The following is a 14,998-nucleotide window of genomic DNA, read 5'->3' as shown; positions in this document are numbered from 1 at the left end:
ATTTACATAATTATAATACGTAAAAAGTTTTTCTGACACACTGGAAAAAATTGTAGGAAAAATTACAATAGTAATATCATAATCCAGGAACAGACTTTCACTACGGTTACTTGAAGTGACCGTATTGAAAGTTTGGTCCTGCAGTACGACATTATTATTATTATAATTTTTAATACAATTTTTTTCCCATGTATGGCCATACATTGTTAATTTTCATATTTTGCTATATATGGCATGATCTGTTCATATATGCCTATGTCAGGCGATCTATGTGAATCTTCAACGAATATTTTAAACATTTCAGTATATTGGTGTATAAAAGTTCACCTTTGGTCAAAAAATTATGTATGAGCATAGATCACACTAGGTCGAATAAGAAAAATTTTTCCCTATAAAGTACAATTAAATCGTTTCGAATGAATTAAAAAAAAATTGTTCATTATCTCTCAAAGCCAGTTGAAGCTGATGAAATCATTTTATCATTTAATATATGCTATTTATAATTTACGTTATCAAAAATTTTGTTGGTTTTATTGAAAATAATCTGTTCTACCTAAAATATTAAATGACTATCTTTTATCTCGAGAATCGCAAAATCACATTTTTAACAATTATATTTATCAAATATTCAATAAAATAAGTAACAAAATATTACGATTCAAAAAATTCTCTCATTGTACACAAAGAGGTCGTTATATTTCGCGGTAAATATATACAATTTAAACTAAATTTCTTACACAAATATTTCCAGTCTTAAAAAACTTGGAAGATAATGACAAAATGATTGATACAGTAATTATCGAGTCTTCTTTCACTAAAAATTTTTATCTCAAATAAATTAATAAATAAAAAATCAGAATTATCAGTTTCAGACTCTAGACGTTAATTGGACTATGGACTCGGTGAATATAATCAATGAACCCCTAAGCGTTCACATAGAATTCGTAGATATCAGCATGACCCTCACTGTATTTACATGTCAGATCCTTAAAGACTATAAATTAAATTAAAAAATTATCTGAATGATCAACAAATAAAAGTTTTTATTTAATTAGTAATTTTGATTCAAAATTTTTATTCGAAAACAGCACTTGACGGTTGAATTTAAATGATTAGCATTCTTTATCGTTTTTTGTTTTTTTCTATTAATAATTAATGACGTCTTCGGTTAATTAAAAACTGCACTAATAAATTTTTACATTTGATCTTTAATAAACACTTCAAATAATGATACAATATTTTGATACGCAATCATTACGTAGTTTCTATAATTTACTCGATACATTTATTTCGATTAGCAAAATATATTTTTAACCAACGAACATTGTATTCACGATTCAAAATATGTTATCCACTTGATTAAATAGAAAAATATTTTTTATCGTTAAAATAATAAATAGACAAAAACAATAACCATATTTTTTTTTAATTTTCTTGATACAACAAATCTGAATAAAAAATATTTTTTATTAGCTCCTTACGTGCGTGAAAAAATCAGTATATTAATCATAATCATACTTTCTGTCTTATTTTTATCATTCTGAAAAATTAAAAAAAACATTGAATGATTATCTCGATTTGTAAGGAAATTTTCGTTGCAGCCATTGTTCGAACGAATAATAAGCAAATTAATGCAACAATAACAAAAATTTATTTTTAAACTTGGCCATAATGATTGTTACTAATTATAAGTATAATGAACAACAGCGACAAGTTTTCATTTTATCAAGTGTATTAAATAAAGAGAGAGCTTTGCGACAAGATATCGAAGCAAGTGGATGCAACATCGTCGGTGCAGTGTGGTTCGGGATGCTTGTAAAAATAAAAGAGCACAAGGGGACCAACGGCTTTCGTATAAAACCGGGGCATGCAGTCACAACTTATTTACAACTTCGCAGTTGATTAAACCTTTATAAGATAGCCACTTTTACTTAGAGATCACCCAGTGTCCCATTAAAATCTTCCATTTATAACAAAAATAGTTTGTTTGTTTACTTTTGATGTTTTGTTCGGATCAGATCAGATCACCAATACAACTAAAGTGCGCTCATGAGAATGATGTAATACTGGATTGAATCAATGATCAATGATCAACAATCAACATCCTCACTCAGCTGTTGCTGGACGTGAGTAAGTACAAAAAAAAAAAAAACAACAAGTTTTATTTGTAAATTTCCGGAAAACGTTAGTACACAAGAGAAACCCCACGACCTTTGGACTCCGATCATTTAAATTGTTTCATCAGAAAGCATATAAAAGGCCAGAAAACGATTGCTAAGATGACGACACACGGGTGGAATGTTGCCAGACAATCAATCATTATCAAAGGAACTAGATGTCTGCTAGAACCTGACAAGTTAACACGTACTTTTTCTACTCTACATAACAATTCTGTGGAATATCATAAGTTTCTACGGATTACAAATTTCACTGTTGGAAAACCTGTAATCAAATCATCAAAATTTTCCACTTTCACTTATCGTGTTTTTGTTAAATCTAACAAATTATACAAGATGCCTTACTGCGTGGATAAATTTTACCCTCAGTAAGTAATTTTACTTCACTTTTACTAATCAATTATATAATCATGAACTAAGTGCATAAAAAAAAAAAAAAGAAAAGTTGACTTAGAAAAAAAAATTTTTAATCAAAAAAACAGCTTAAAAATTTTTTTCTACAAAAAAATCTATTTTTGACTGAAAAACTATTTTTGGGCAAAAGAAAATTTTGCTTAGACTCCAACTATTTCAATCTTCTTCATTTATTTTATTGATTTAAGTGAATTTTTTTTTTGTAGTCTCGAATTGAGCAATAGTATATTACACACCGAGGGAAGTAAAGTAAGAAATGTCTCAGATCACATGTAATTGTTGGCCGAGGCGAAGCCGAGGTCAACAAACATGTGATCTGAGACATTTCTTACTTTACTTCCCTCGGTGTGTAATATACTATTCCTTCAAAAAATTTTTTTTAAATAATTAAATTTAATCTAGTTTAAAAATTTTTCTACTTAATTAAAGACAAGGAAATTCTTCAAATTTTTTCTTTAGTCAAACACTTTTTTTTGTTCAGTCGAGTTTATTTTTCGTGTTTGTGTAATATTAATCAATACACAGAAAATAAAATTTAGCCAAATATTTTACATTGACTTTGAAATTTTCAAGTTTATTCATAGAATAAAGCTATTTGACTTTCTCTTAACCGATAGAATAAACGGGAGCTAAAATCCAGTTCAGTCTCTTTTTAGTTTTAGTCATTACTCAAGAAAGTTTAATAGACCAGTTCTATAATCTAGTTCTACTGCAATTAACGATTTTAAATTCACTTGTCATAAGGTAAAGTACCCAGTACTTGAATACTTATAAAAATGATACCAGTACTGTTTGATCAGACTTTTCAAATTGTAATACAAAATCCGTATATTTATTTTGAGTATTATGCGCATGTTATAATTATTCAATGCCACAGTAATTGATTTCTGTAAGTTTTTCGAATTACAAATTAAAACGATTATATTTTTGTTAACTTAAAAGTTGACATGTCGAGAATAGCCGATAGATGCTGTTTTTTTCATGAAAAAGGCACTAAACTGTTAACCGAATAATCAGTAAAAAAAAAAAAACGGTAAAGTAAAAGCCCCTATTATTGACACTATTAGAGACAAAGTTATGATTTTATTTTTTTTTAAGCAGTCAAATATCAATATCATTGAATTTTGTTTGTGGTAATATCTAAAGTAATGTTTTTACTAATCAATTTCTATTTTTAAAATGATAATCAGTGATATTTACTAATTAATTTTAAATAATTAAATAGATTATTCGGATACACCAATTATTGGCAGGTTAAAAAACTGATTGATCTAATTATTATACCTTCACCCCAATCATTGACACCTATATTGCGCATGCGTCGAAACATCTACTTATTCATATTTATAGAAATTTACTATTAAGTATTCAATTTTATTAAAGTTTATCAATGACAATTTTCATATGATTAATTATTTTTAAAAATATAAAAATTAATTTAAAAATAATTTATTGAATCAGAAGAGTTTAAGTTCTTACAGTAAATTTTTGTAAATGAGGTTCAACTTGAAAATTATCAACTAGTTATTGACACCCATTATTTAAATATTATAAAGCTTACAATTATTATCGATTATTCAATTTTCTACATTTTTCTATATCGTTAATTAAAAAAAAAAGATCATATTATTAGATGAAGAAATGAATTTAAACTCGGCATTTAAAAAAAATGCTTTCCTAACCAAAGTTGTTAAAAAAATAGACGCTCGTAAGCTGGTTTGATGAACTGGTGCTAACTTTATTTTTTTTTTTTTTTTTTTTTTTATAATTAATATTTAATATTTTGAACTGACAGTAATTTTTTCAATTTTTTAATTAATTAGAATTTAATAAAAATTTACATGATAATTATTCTTATTACAGATAATTAAATATATTTGAAAATAATTTAGGGTGTCAATATTCAGATCCCTGTCAAAAATTGGGGCTTTTATTTAGTTTAATGTTAGATAACTTCGTAATACAATGTTAGCTTTCACTCTTTTTTTTTTTTTTGTTTTTTTTTTAAATAACAGCTTTAATGTTGACAATATTTTGTTTTAGAGTAACAAGCCTGATGGCAACTCAAGTGACTGAAAGTAAGAGCTCAAATAATAAAATATCGGGTGTGCCAATTATCTCCCAGTTAACACTACCTCTCGCACCAAAAGTTCTGGCTTATATTGACGAATGCACCAAACTTTGTAAGCCTGACGTTATCTACATCTGCAACGGTAGCGATCAAGAAAACGAAATGATGCTCAAGTTGCTGCAAGCCAATGGATCTATTGAACCTCTGGCGAAATACGAAAACTGGTGTGTAACCAAAAATTCAATTTCTAATCATTTTCAATTGCTTCTTTCAATAACCTCGTTTTTTAGTTGGTTGGCGCAAACAAATCCAGCAGATGTTGCTCGTGTAGAAAGTCGCACGTTTATCAGCACTGAAACGAAAAACGAAACGATTCCGACTCCCAGGGAAGGAGTCACGGGAACCCTTGGAAATTGGGTTAGTCCTAATGATATGGATGATGCTGTTAATCAACGATTTCCAAATTGTATGAAAGGTTAGAACTCTAAGATATGTATAAATATTGCCGAAAGAACTTTCGGCAAGACGACGGTTTTTACGATGCCACAAGGCTCCGTCCCAAGTCGAGTTATTTTTCGGATTTTTTACAAAAAAAAAAAAAAAAAAACAAAATCGTGTTTTTCGGATTTTTTATAGTAAAAGTTTCACGTCTGTTTTTTTATTTTTTTTTTTTTATTTCAAAAATATTTAGATAAAGACAGAACATTTCCATTTTTCAATGGTATTTAAACTAAGCAATATATTGAAAAATTTTATTTTTACTTTTAGTTTTATTTCATCGAGATCTATCTATACAAATCTACCTTTTAACCATATTTAAAATATTTTTGACCGTTCATTTTTTTCAGTAATTCATTAAAAAAAAAATGTAACAATAAGTTTTTAAAAAAATCATGAAAACAAACTAGAAGACGATCGATTCATATCGACAAATTTGATTAATGATTTTTGGTTAAAATAAAACTTTTTTTATAACGTTAATAGCTTTTTTATAACTTTTAAAACGTTTTTTAAACAATTATCAAAACTTTTTTAGTTCAAGAACTTTTGTGCTTGATTCAAAAAAATAAAATTCGTCAAAATGATTTTCTTGGTTTTCAATTTTATTTTTAAACCAATTTCATATTTTTAACAGCGCACGACTCATGATTAACTCTCGATAATAACTATATATTCTTTTGTCTAGGCCGTACTATGTACGTAATTCCATTCAGCATGGGGCCAGTTGGGTCACCACTTTCCAAAATAGGAATAGAAATCACTGACTCACCGTACGTTGTTTGCTCGATGAGAATAATGACTCGCATGGGTTCCCAAGTCCTTGATGTTCTTGACAAGAGCGACTTTGTTAAATGTTTGCATTCCGTGGGGGTACCTAGTGCCGATTCAAAAGTCGAAATAAAGGCTTCCTGGCCCTGCGATCCCGAAAGAACGATAATTCTACACAAGCCAGCCAAAAATGAAATTGTTTCCTATGGAAGCGGGTACGGAGGCAACTCTTTGTTGGGAAAAAAATGCTTTGCTCTCAGAATCGGCTCCACGATTGCTAAAAAAGAGGGCTGGCTTGCCGAACATATGCTGGTATGTAATTGCTTCCTAAATCCATAAATAGTTTTAATATTCCATTAGTATTATATTGTTCTAATGTCAACCTTGATGCAAATCTAGATTTTAGGAATTACAAATCCAAAAGGCGTGAAGCGATACATTGCTGCAGCGTTCCCAAGTGCCTGCGGAAAAACGAATCTCGCAATGATGCAGCCGACCTTGCCAGGTTACAAAATAGAGTGTGTTGGGGATGATATTGCTTGGATGAGGTTCGATAAACAAGGACGCTTACGGGCTATCAACCCTGAGAACGGATTTTTCGGAGTCGCTCCTGGTACAGCAAGTGCCACCAATCCAAACGCGATGAAGACTATCTTCAAGAACACATTATTCACCAATGTGGCTCGGACCAGTGATGGTGGAGTTTTCTGGGAAGGGCTGGAAAATGAAATTGACAAGGATATTGGAATCACTGATTGGCATGGAAATCCGTGGTCCCGTGACTCAAAAACTCCGGCCGCTCATCCAAACTCTCGGTTCTGTACACCAGCAAATCAATGCCCGATTATAGATCCAGCTTGGGAAGATCCTGAAGGGGTCCCCATCGACGCCATTCTTTTTGGAGGACGCAGACCTGAAGGTGTTCCACTTGTTTATCAAGCACGGGATTGGCAACATGGCGTCTTTATTGGAGCGTCTATGAGATCTGAAGCTACTGCAGCTGCTGAACATAAAGTAAGTTTTGATTCTAATGATCTAATCAAATTTTGTAATAATGAAATGATGAATGATTATCTTATTTGTTTCATCTTACAGGCTAAAGTTATAATGCACGATCCATTCGCTATGCGACCTTTCTTTGGCTACAATTTTGGACACTATCTCCAACATTGGCTTAGTATGGAACAGGTAAAAGACGCCAAGCTGCCGGATATCTTCCATGTCAATTGGTTTAGAAAAGATGCAAGCAAACGATTCTTATGGCCAGGCTTTGGTGAAAATTCTCGAGTTCTTGATTGGATCTTGCGTCGAGTAGAAGGCGAAGATATTGCTTGTGATACAGCCATCGGCTTCATTCCAAAAGATGGAACACTTAATACCGAAGGTTTGAAAGACATCGATTTGGAGGAGTTGTTCAAATTACCCAAAGATTTTTGGGAAAAAGAAGTCGAAGAACTGAGAGAATATTTTGACGCTCAAGTGGGTAAAGATCTTCCGGTGGCTATTTCTACGGAATTGAGTAATCTTGAAAAGAATGTTGCGAAACTTCACTAAAATATTTTTTTTAATTTGGGTTTTTTTTTTTTTTTGGTATATTTTATAGACTTGTATAAGCACATTCCACGCAATTCTGAAAAAATTTTTTCTTCATGTATATTTTGTAAATAGTATTACTAAATGATGGATAATTTTATTGGAGCAATGTTTTAGGGTGTGATTTTTTTGACATAAGATATTGTATTTTTTTGAAAATGTTTTAATTTTTAATTAATACAGTTTTTACAACTTTTTAAACCAATGACACATTGTTATGAATTTATTATTTTTTTCTTTTAATTCTGTTATGATATAAACCAATTATTGGATTTCCATACTATGAAAGAATAACGGAATTTTTGCAGATAAAATAAATTATGTATTATTACTTGAAAAATTTATATATACCCAGTTAGCACAAATGAAATTAAGTTCACGTAAGCCCGCGGCCGGAATTGGATGTAAAGTTTAAACTAACAGTAAGGCAACAGCTGTACTTATAACTAGTTTACGTCAAGTTAACGTCAACTTTTTGCAAACTTCGCGTCAACTTTGAGCGAATTTTTTGGTCAATTCTGACAGTAGGTTTACGCTAACTTGATGGGTAAGTTAAAGTCAAGTTCTGTGAAACTGTTGCAAATGCAAAAATTGACGTAGTTAACGTAAAATTGACGAAAAACATTCCACGTCAACTAGTTGATATTCAACTCGTCCTAACTGGGTACGCATCAGTTATTCGATATCACAATTGGCAAGTAAAAGTACGGAATTACCAACTTACCGATGAACTGTCTGCCCTGATAGCCTCCTCATACTATAAGTTCTTGTAGTTAAGTGATTGCAGGATAAGTTAGCGACAAGTTATCGTTAAGTTAACGTCAAGTTCACAAATGCCCATCCTCATATCCAAGTTGACAATAAGGTAGTGCCGATATTTAAAAACAAGTTATCTATATGCTTATGGTAAACTTGGATAGAAAATTTCGATCAACTTAATGGCAATTGTTTCAGTACAGATCGTTGAAGCTAACTTGACCATAACTGTACGATAAGTTGTAGATTAACACTTATTGCCAACCTATACTTTTCGTCAAGTTATCTTTAATTCGCGGCACTAGGTTATCTGAAAATTATAGTATGAGATTGTTATATCCGATGATATAATATGTATCGTCTTATGTATTATTCGGCAAATTCACTATAATTTGAATGATTTAATTTAACTTATAATAAATTATAAATAATACATATTATTTTATATACAAAATTGTTGTAATACATAAATTAAAGTATAGTATTTTCCTTAAACAAACAATGAACAAACTAACTTTGTCAACATTTCTCAGAACTATAAAAAGTATACTCAAACAAGCTTGCTCGTCTTACTCGACAATTAAATCTTTGTAAAAACTAATGAAGGAAAAGCCATTTGTTAAATGTTCTTCAAGGGTTTGTTAGTTACATATTATTCATTTTCGTTAAGTATTTTCAAGAAGTCGTAAATTATAAAATAGAATAAGACCATAGAACCAAGCCACAGAACCAAGTTAAAATTTGATCTAGTGAAAGACGTCACTTTTTGAACTAACCCTAATGTATGCCGTGTATAGGAAATCTTATAACCTTATAGCTTTTCTGTTGGTTTTACTTTTTACATTGATAAAATATATAAATAAGATATCATACGATATTTTTAGTATGCTTTTAGTTTTTAGTATCCAGTGCTATCATCATTGATAAAATCTTCATGAAGTATAAATTAATGAAAAGTTCTTTATCATACGAACTGAATCTGCACACTATATAACAAGTCAAGTTACCAATTGGACAACAAAGGACTGAATTCGAATCACTAAATGATGTAATTTACATTTTAAATTCAAAGATTCAACAATTATTTTCCTGATCACAACAGCCTAGAATTTTTCTAAATTGCTCTCTTGAATGACTAAGTATCACGATAAAATATCATCATTCATCACTATGATTCGTAATTATTAATTCATTCAAGATCATAAACTATGATAATAAATACAATGCTTACTGGAATTGTATTAAAAAGAAAATAACCGCATTAAAAATTCAAAAGGTCTTTATTAATTATCATAATTAATATTAATCCCCACATGCAATTTTATTGATTAAATTAAACTAAATAAATTATTTAGGTCAGTTTGAATGTGCATATAGAAGTTTGATTATTTTTATGATCGTGTAATTTTATGTAATCATCATGCAACAAAACGCTTTGTTCAATCGTAGAAATTATAAAAGATCCTTTAACTTACTTTTGAAATTTAAATACACTCTTTTTTATTTATATACTTTATTTTTAAAGTTAATCGGATTAGCGCCTTGGGAAGTCCATGTCTGCAAAATTTTTGACAGTAGATTTTTTCACAACCAGCCATTTTATCCACATGAACTTTCAAAATGTGGAGTACTGTATAATATTTCAATACGAATTTTTCAGTACGATTCTTGTACTGAAATTGTTGGATCAAAATCATGTAGAATCAGCCATGGTTAAAATCATAGACAAAATTCTTCTGATGTCTGGAATTTTCATCGTTCTCACTGTGTGGTTGATTTATGTTCTGCAACAAAAAACAATTGTGACCATCCTTAACAGACTATATGACGTGAACAATAGTTTAAAAAAGTGTCGAAAATATACATTAGAAAATGATAGTTTTGTTTATATATTCGGCTTTTGTAATTTTGCTCTGTGCTTTAGTATAGCTACCCTTGAAATTATCGTCGACTCAAAGTATACCGTCATAATGTGGGCAGTACCGTTCATTGTAGGTACTTCTGTTTTCGCGCAATACACAATATTTCTGAGTATTATTGTTCAATTTTTTAAAAGTATAAACAAAACAATCCTTAAGATCGGGAACCTTAGTTCGAAGAATAAAATTAAAGTATCATTTGTTACTAAAATTCTATATGACGACTCTCTCATCAAAGATATTTACAACATCAATTTCGACTTTATAAATTTGTGTGAAATTAGCAATCAGATTGCCGATTTCTATGCTATTCCAATTTTAGTGCTGACAATTTACTTTGTTCCAACTACAACATATAATTTATACTTCATGATTTTATCTTTCATCGTAAGCGACGACAAAAGCACAATTGCACTTTATTTTGACTATGGTATATTGATTTTTTGTATATCTCTGAGTTACGCAGCTTTGACAACAAATGTTACAAGAATAACTCGTGAAGTAAAGTATTTATATCATTTGTTTCATTACCACTTTGGAAAGTATATCTATAAAAGCATATAAAAATGTGTATTCTCTCGTACATATATATTTATTTCATATTCACTTTTGATAAAAGCGTATATGAACAATTTTAATATGTTCGCTTGTATGTTTTCATCCCACATGAAAAAGCTATATATCGTTTATCATATACAAAAAATTATATTTTACATATATAAAAATATATGTGCTTATATAAGGACCCATATGCAAAATTTTGCCGCTTAATATATACAATAATGATATATGAAGTATTATGCATTGATGTTATACTCATAACATATATTTCAATTATACTCTCAGCTATATATGATTAATATATCGTACATATTATAATCAACACTATCCTTATATAAAATTGAGATGAAATGTATGTGGCATCAAACTATTCGTAACGTGATTGGTCGAATATATCATGAGCATGAAAATATATGCAAACGCTATAGTAAGGCGCGCGCTTGCGCGCGCAAATTTGAATTCTAGTATTATAAATAGTATAAGAACAATATATTTTTCAGTATAATTTAAAATATAATTTTAATATTGTCATTGGTACCAAAATTGTAATAGAATGCTGAGGCCAAATAATCCTCTGAAAAAAAGTTATAAATAAAAAAGAAAATATTTCGTGATGTGTTACTAATTTACTGAAATTAAGATTTGCTCCGACCGTAAACTCGATCAATCAAGTTGCTCTTGAAACATGAGATGTACGACAAACTATTAATTATCAATAAAAATTGCGACGATAACCTGTGAAATATTTCAATCAATGAAAATAAAAAATTACGAATGTAGAATAGTAGTGATAAGTAAATAGTTAGCAAAAGTTAATGTTCTATCACTATTTATAACGCGTCCTTGCACGTATTACATAAATCAATTGGTATTATGTAAGGTAAAGGGCCCTATTATGAGACAGTGTCCATATTTATGATACAGGACTGAATTATGCGATAAATAAAAAAAAAAGATCGAGTTAACTTGAATATAAAAATTATAATAAATCGGTATTTAACTAAGTTTCTAAGATGATCCTTTAATTTTATGATTAATTTAATAGATATAATTAAAAAAATATTTGAAATTGCTTGGCTTAAAATTTGCGCTCTTACAGACCTTTAAAAGGAGTGAAACAGCGACGAGTATCCAATTTTGTAGCCTGGTAAAAAACATTGTTTTTGTGACTTTTATTCACGTGTTACATATTAATTGAAAGCTAAAGAGTTGTAAATTGAGTGAGTATAAGTATTTTTAAGTTATTTTTAACAAAAGTATTTAATTTTGGGTGTCTCATAATACGTACAGTTATTTGCTTGCATGTACGGTTTTATGAGACACTTTATTAGGTGTCTCGCGCAACATGGACATATGATTTTGTTTATAGTCCCAGTTAGTGAGACAGTGAGTTTTAACAGTCATAAATATAAGTAGTAATTAATAATTTATAAAAAAACGGTGTGTATGTATAACTGAGAACCTAATTATTGTATAAAAACTCAATTTAATATTTCTTAGTAAGTATGTCACATTTATTAGTGAAAAATTATGAATCTAACCTAAAACTCTGACAGCATGCTGATGTACAAAATTCATTTTTAATTATTTCAAGTACTTAAATTTTATAATTAACTTGTATAATATTCGAAACATTACTATAAATATTGATTTTTCTTATATTTCAGATTATATAACAACAAATACTTATAAAAATTTTTTTAAAATATGGCTAAAAAATCAACACAATCGAAGTTGAAAAAGAAAACAAATCCTGCAAAAAATATGTAGTAACGTCTGAGAATGTAATTAAAAATTCAAAAAAAAGAAAATGTCAACGATTGAATTACAGTACAGAAAATGTTGAAAAAGCTTTAAAAGCTATAAAAGATACCGGAATGTCTTTAAGAAAGGCTGCTGTTGCCTTTGGTGTACCGGTTGTAACTTTGGGGAGAAAGAAAAATTTAGATCCAGGAGAAACCAAAAGTAAAACTGGCCCAGGCATAGTTTTGAGTGATGATGAAGAAAAACAGATTGTTACATGGATATTACATCGAGTAGAGATTGGAGTGCCTGTTACCAAAAGTGAGTTATTGGACAATATCCAAAAGTATGTCAAAAAAATTAAGAAAAAACACCATTCAAAGACGATCGTCCTAGTCGACACTGGTACGAAAACTTTAGAAGAAGGCACCCCGAATTGTCAATTCGAAAACCCCAAAAATTGAGTATGACTCGAGCAGCAGTAACGCAAGAAGATCTTCAAGATTGGTTTGCAAACAACAAAATATATTTAGAGAAAAAAAGATTTATTGAGTATTCTTCCGAGTCGAATATTTAATTGTGAGGAAAGTAGCATTAGTTGTGTCCTGATGCTGAGAGTGTGTTGGCAGCAAAGGGGACTCGTGCGGTTTACAAAGTTGTTGACGGTGGTAAGGAAGCTTTAACAGTATTATTTATGTACAGAGCTGATGGTATTCATGGTCCTCCAATGCTCTTGTACTCTTATAAGAGAACTGTACTAAAAAAATAATTGAGAATACTCCAAATGGTTGGGGATTGGAATTTCGGACAACGGCTGGATGACAACCGAAACCTTTTATGAATATATAACAAACGTATTCTATCCTTGGCTAGTCAAAGAAAATACGGAGTTTCCAGTAATAGTTTACATGGATAACCATTCAACCCATCTTAACTTGCCATTAGTAAATTTTTGTCGAGAAAAAAGATCGAATTGATTATGTTGCCGCCAAATTCCACCCATATTATGCAACCACTGGATATATCGTTTTTTTGCTCGACGGGCAGAAAGCGTCAACTTTCGGCCCGCTGCGCTAAATGAAGTTGCCACTTTCTGCCTTCGTCGAGCAAAAAAATAGCATACACTCCTCGGGAAGTAAATAAGAAAGCCTCAGATCACATGTTTGTTGACCTCGGCTTCGACTCGGCCAACAATTACATGTGATCTGAGACATTTCTTACTTTACTTCCCTCGGTGTTTAATATACTATTTCCATCCATTTAAGGAATCGTGGAGAAAATGTGTACCTAAGTGGAAAAATGAGCAGAGTGAGACATCAGTAACCAAAGAAAATTTTCCTCTTGTTCTTCAGTATACTCTGGATAATATGCCTAATGCTGAGAACGTGGTTCAGAGTGGTTTTCGAGGATCAGGGCTCTATCCATTTGACTCTAAAGCGGTAGATTACAATGTTTTAAATAAGGGGAAGAAATCAAAACAAAAATTTGAAAATAATGACATTTTTAAGGCCAATGAAGTTACAGAAGAACAAAGATTTTTACATGAGTTTGAAAAAAATTTACAAGAGGAACTACTTTTGGATTTTTATGCGGCAGCGAGTAGTGGATCATGGACGGGTGATGTGGAGAAGAAAGCTTTTTTTGATTATTGGTTACAAATTTACAAAAATTCAACGGGTATTTAAAACAAATAATTACATTAACTTATTTTACAATTATCAACTTTAAGTATAATCGAACTATTTTTTACTTCATTTACAATTAATTTATTTTTACTATTGATTTTTTGAAATTTTATACGTACAACTTTTTTTAGAATTTTATATTGATCAAGAATCATTAGTTAGCACTAATCCCATGCCAGACACACTTAGCAAACATTCTCCGATCGCTGCAAATTCAGGAGTTGCTTCTGATAACAATTTACTATTACAAAATCAAAGTGATCCTATTGACGTACAATCACTCCTTATAGACAAATGTTCATATAACCAGGATTATCAGCAAGGTACATACATTTCAAAATAATACATTTCACGTATTATTTTGATTTTATTAATAAAAATCATAAACTTTCAGGACTTGAAAATAATCAAGAAAACATTTGTAAATCAATCGATCGACAAAGTTCAAGCGTGAAAAAAATTCTCCAAAAGCAGACAAAAAGGTAATGTGAAATTTTTTTTTAGATTATAATTATGTATCAAAAAGGTATTTAATAAAATTTTCGCGATTTTTAGTTTTAGATAATTCGCCTAAAAAGCCATTCAAAGAAATATTTACATTACCTGTCGAATATTTACCGAAAAAAAAAAAAGGTGTAGAGTTGAAAAGTCGGGTAAATCAAAATTACCTTCTGTTGGAACATCTGACGAATGGTATCAGTCTGAATTGGAAAAAGAAAAATTAAGAAACAGCAGCAAGATAAAAACTAAAACGGAAAGAATTACAAGACGAAAAAAAAGCTCCAGGAAAAAGTAAAGGAAATTCAGAAA

General features: G+C 30.1%; 3 protein-coding genes across 4 annotated transcripts in view; 2 read left to right on the top strand and 1 right to left on the bottom strand.

Moving 5' to 3' along the window:
* The first annotated feature begins 2,071 nt into the window (after nt 1-2,071).
* Nucleotides 2,072-7,729, top strand: LOC141529129 (phosphoenolpyruvate carboxykinase [GTP]). The gene is made up of 7 exons (XM_074245558.1): nt 2,072-2,130; nt 2,246-2,545; nt 4,635-4,886; nt 4,953-5,137; nt 5,849-6,243; nt 6,331-6,945; nt 7,027-7,729. The coding sequence occupies exons 1-7, from the start codon at nt 2,087-2,089 to the stop codon at nt 7,483-7,485; spliced, it is 2,250 nt and encodes a 749-aa protein (XP_074101659.1). The 5' UTR covers nt 2,072-2,086; the 3' UTR covers nt 7,486-7,729.
* LOC141529128 (uncharacterized) overlaps nt 7,394-14,998 on the bottom strand; it is a 43,837-nt gene continuing 36,232 nt past the window's right edge. Inside the window, exon 9 of the mRNA XM_074245557.1 lies at nt 7,394-10,064. Within this exon, the coding sequence (XP_074101658.1) occupies nt 10,042-10,064 (23 nt within the window). The 3' untranslated portion in view covers nt 7,394-10,041. The remainder of the gene's footprint in view (nt 10,065-14,998) is intronic.
* LOC141528603 (uncharacterized) lies at nt 12,565-14,318 on the top strand. Of its 2 annotated transcripts, XM_074244744.1 has the most exons (3): nt 12,870-13,171; nt 13,769-13,942; nt 14,012-14,317. In XM_074244744.1, the coding sequence occupies exons 1-3, from the start codon at nt 13,112-13,114 to the stop codon at nt 14,186-14,188; spliced, it is 411 nt and encodes a 136-aa protein (XP_074100845.1). In that variant the 5' UTR covers nt 12,870-13,111; the 3' UTR covers nt 14,189-14,317. The 2 variants fall into 2 exon arrangements, 1 of the variants encoding a protein (XP_074100845.1); XR_012479406.1 differs by lacking the exon at nt 12,870-13,171 and adding an exon at nt 12,565-12,824 and having other exon boundaries at nt 13,769-14,318.

The sequence above is a fragment of the Cotesia typhae genome, unplaced genomic scaffold, assembly GCF_013202065.1.
Source record: "Cotesia typhae breed Kobodo isofemale line unplaced genomic scaffold, CoteBio_Ctyphae contig_44, whole genome shotgun sequence".
Taxonomy (NCBI): domain Eukaryota; kingdom Metazoa; phylum Arthropoda; class Insecta; order Hymenoptera; family Braconidae; genus Cotesia; species Cotesia typhae.
Note: the sequence above shows the minus strand (reverse complement) of the source record. Positions and strands in the feature narration are given on the sequence as shown.

Bases quoted from the DNA above. Each gene is read 5' to 3' on its own strand.
- LOC141529129 (XM_074245558.1), top strand. From the start codon at position 2,087: ATGATCAACAATCAACATCCTCACTCAGCTGTTGCTGGACGTGA. The intron at 2,546-4,634 runs GTAAGTAATTTT...ATTTTGTTTTAG, and splicing joins GTGGATAAATTTTACCCTCA to AGTAACAAGCCTGATGGCAA. The intron at 5,138-5,848 runs GTTAGAACTCTA...TCTTTTGTCTAG, and splicing joins ATTTCCAAATTGTATGAAAG to GCCGTACTATGTACGTAATT.
- LOC141528603 (XM_074244744.1), top strand. From the start codon at position 13,112: ATGCTGAGAGTGTGTTGGCAGCAAAGGGGACTCGTGCGGTTTACAAAG. The intron at 13,172-13,768 runs GTAAGGAAGCTT...CATCCATTTAAG, and splicing joins TTACAAAGTTGTTGACGGTG to GAATCGTGGAGAAAATGTGT. The intron at 13,943-14,011 runs GTAGATTACAAT...GACATTTTTAAG, and splicing joins ATCCATTTGACTCTAAAGCG to GCCAATGAAGTTACAGAAGA.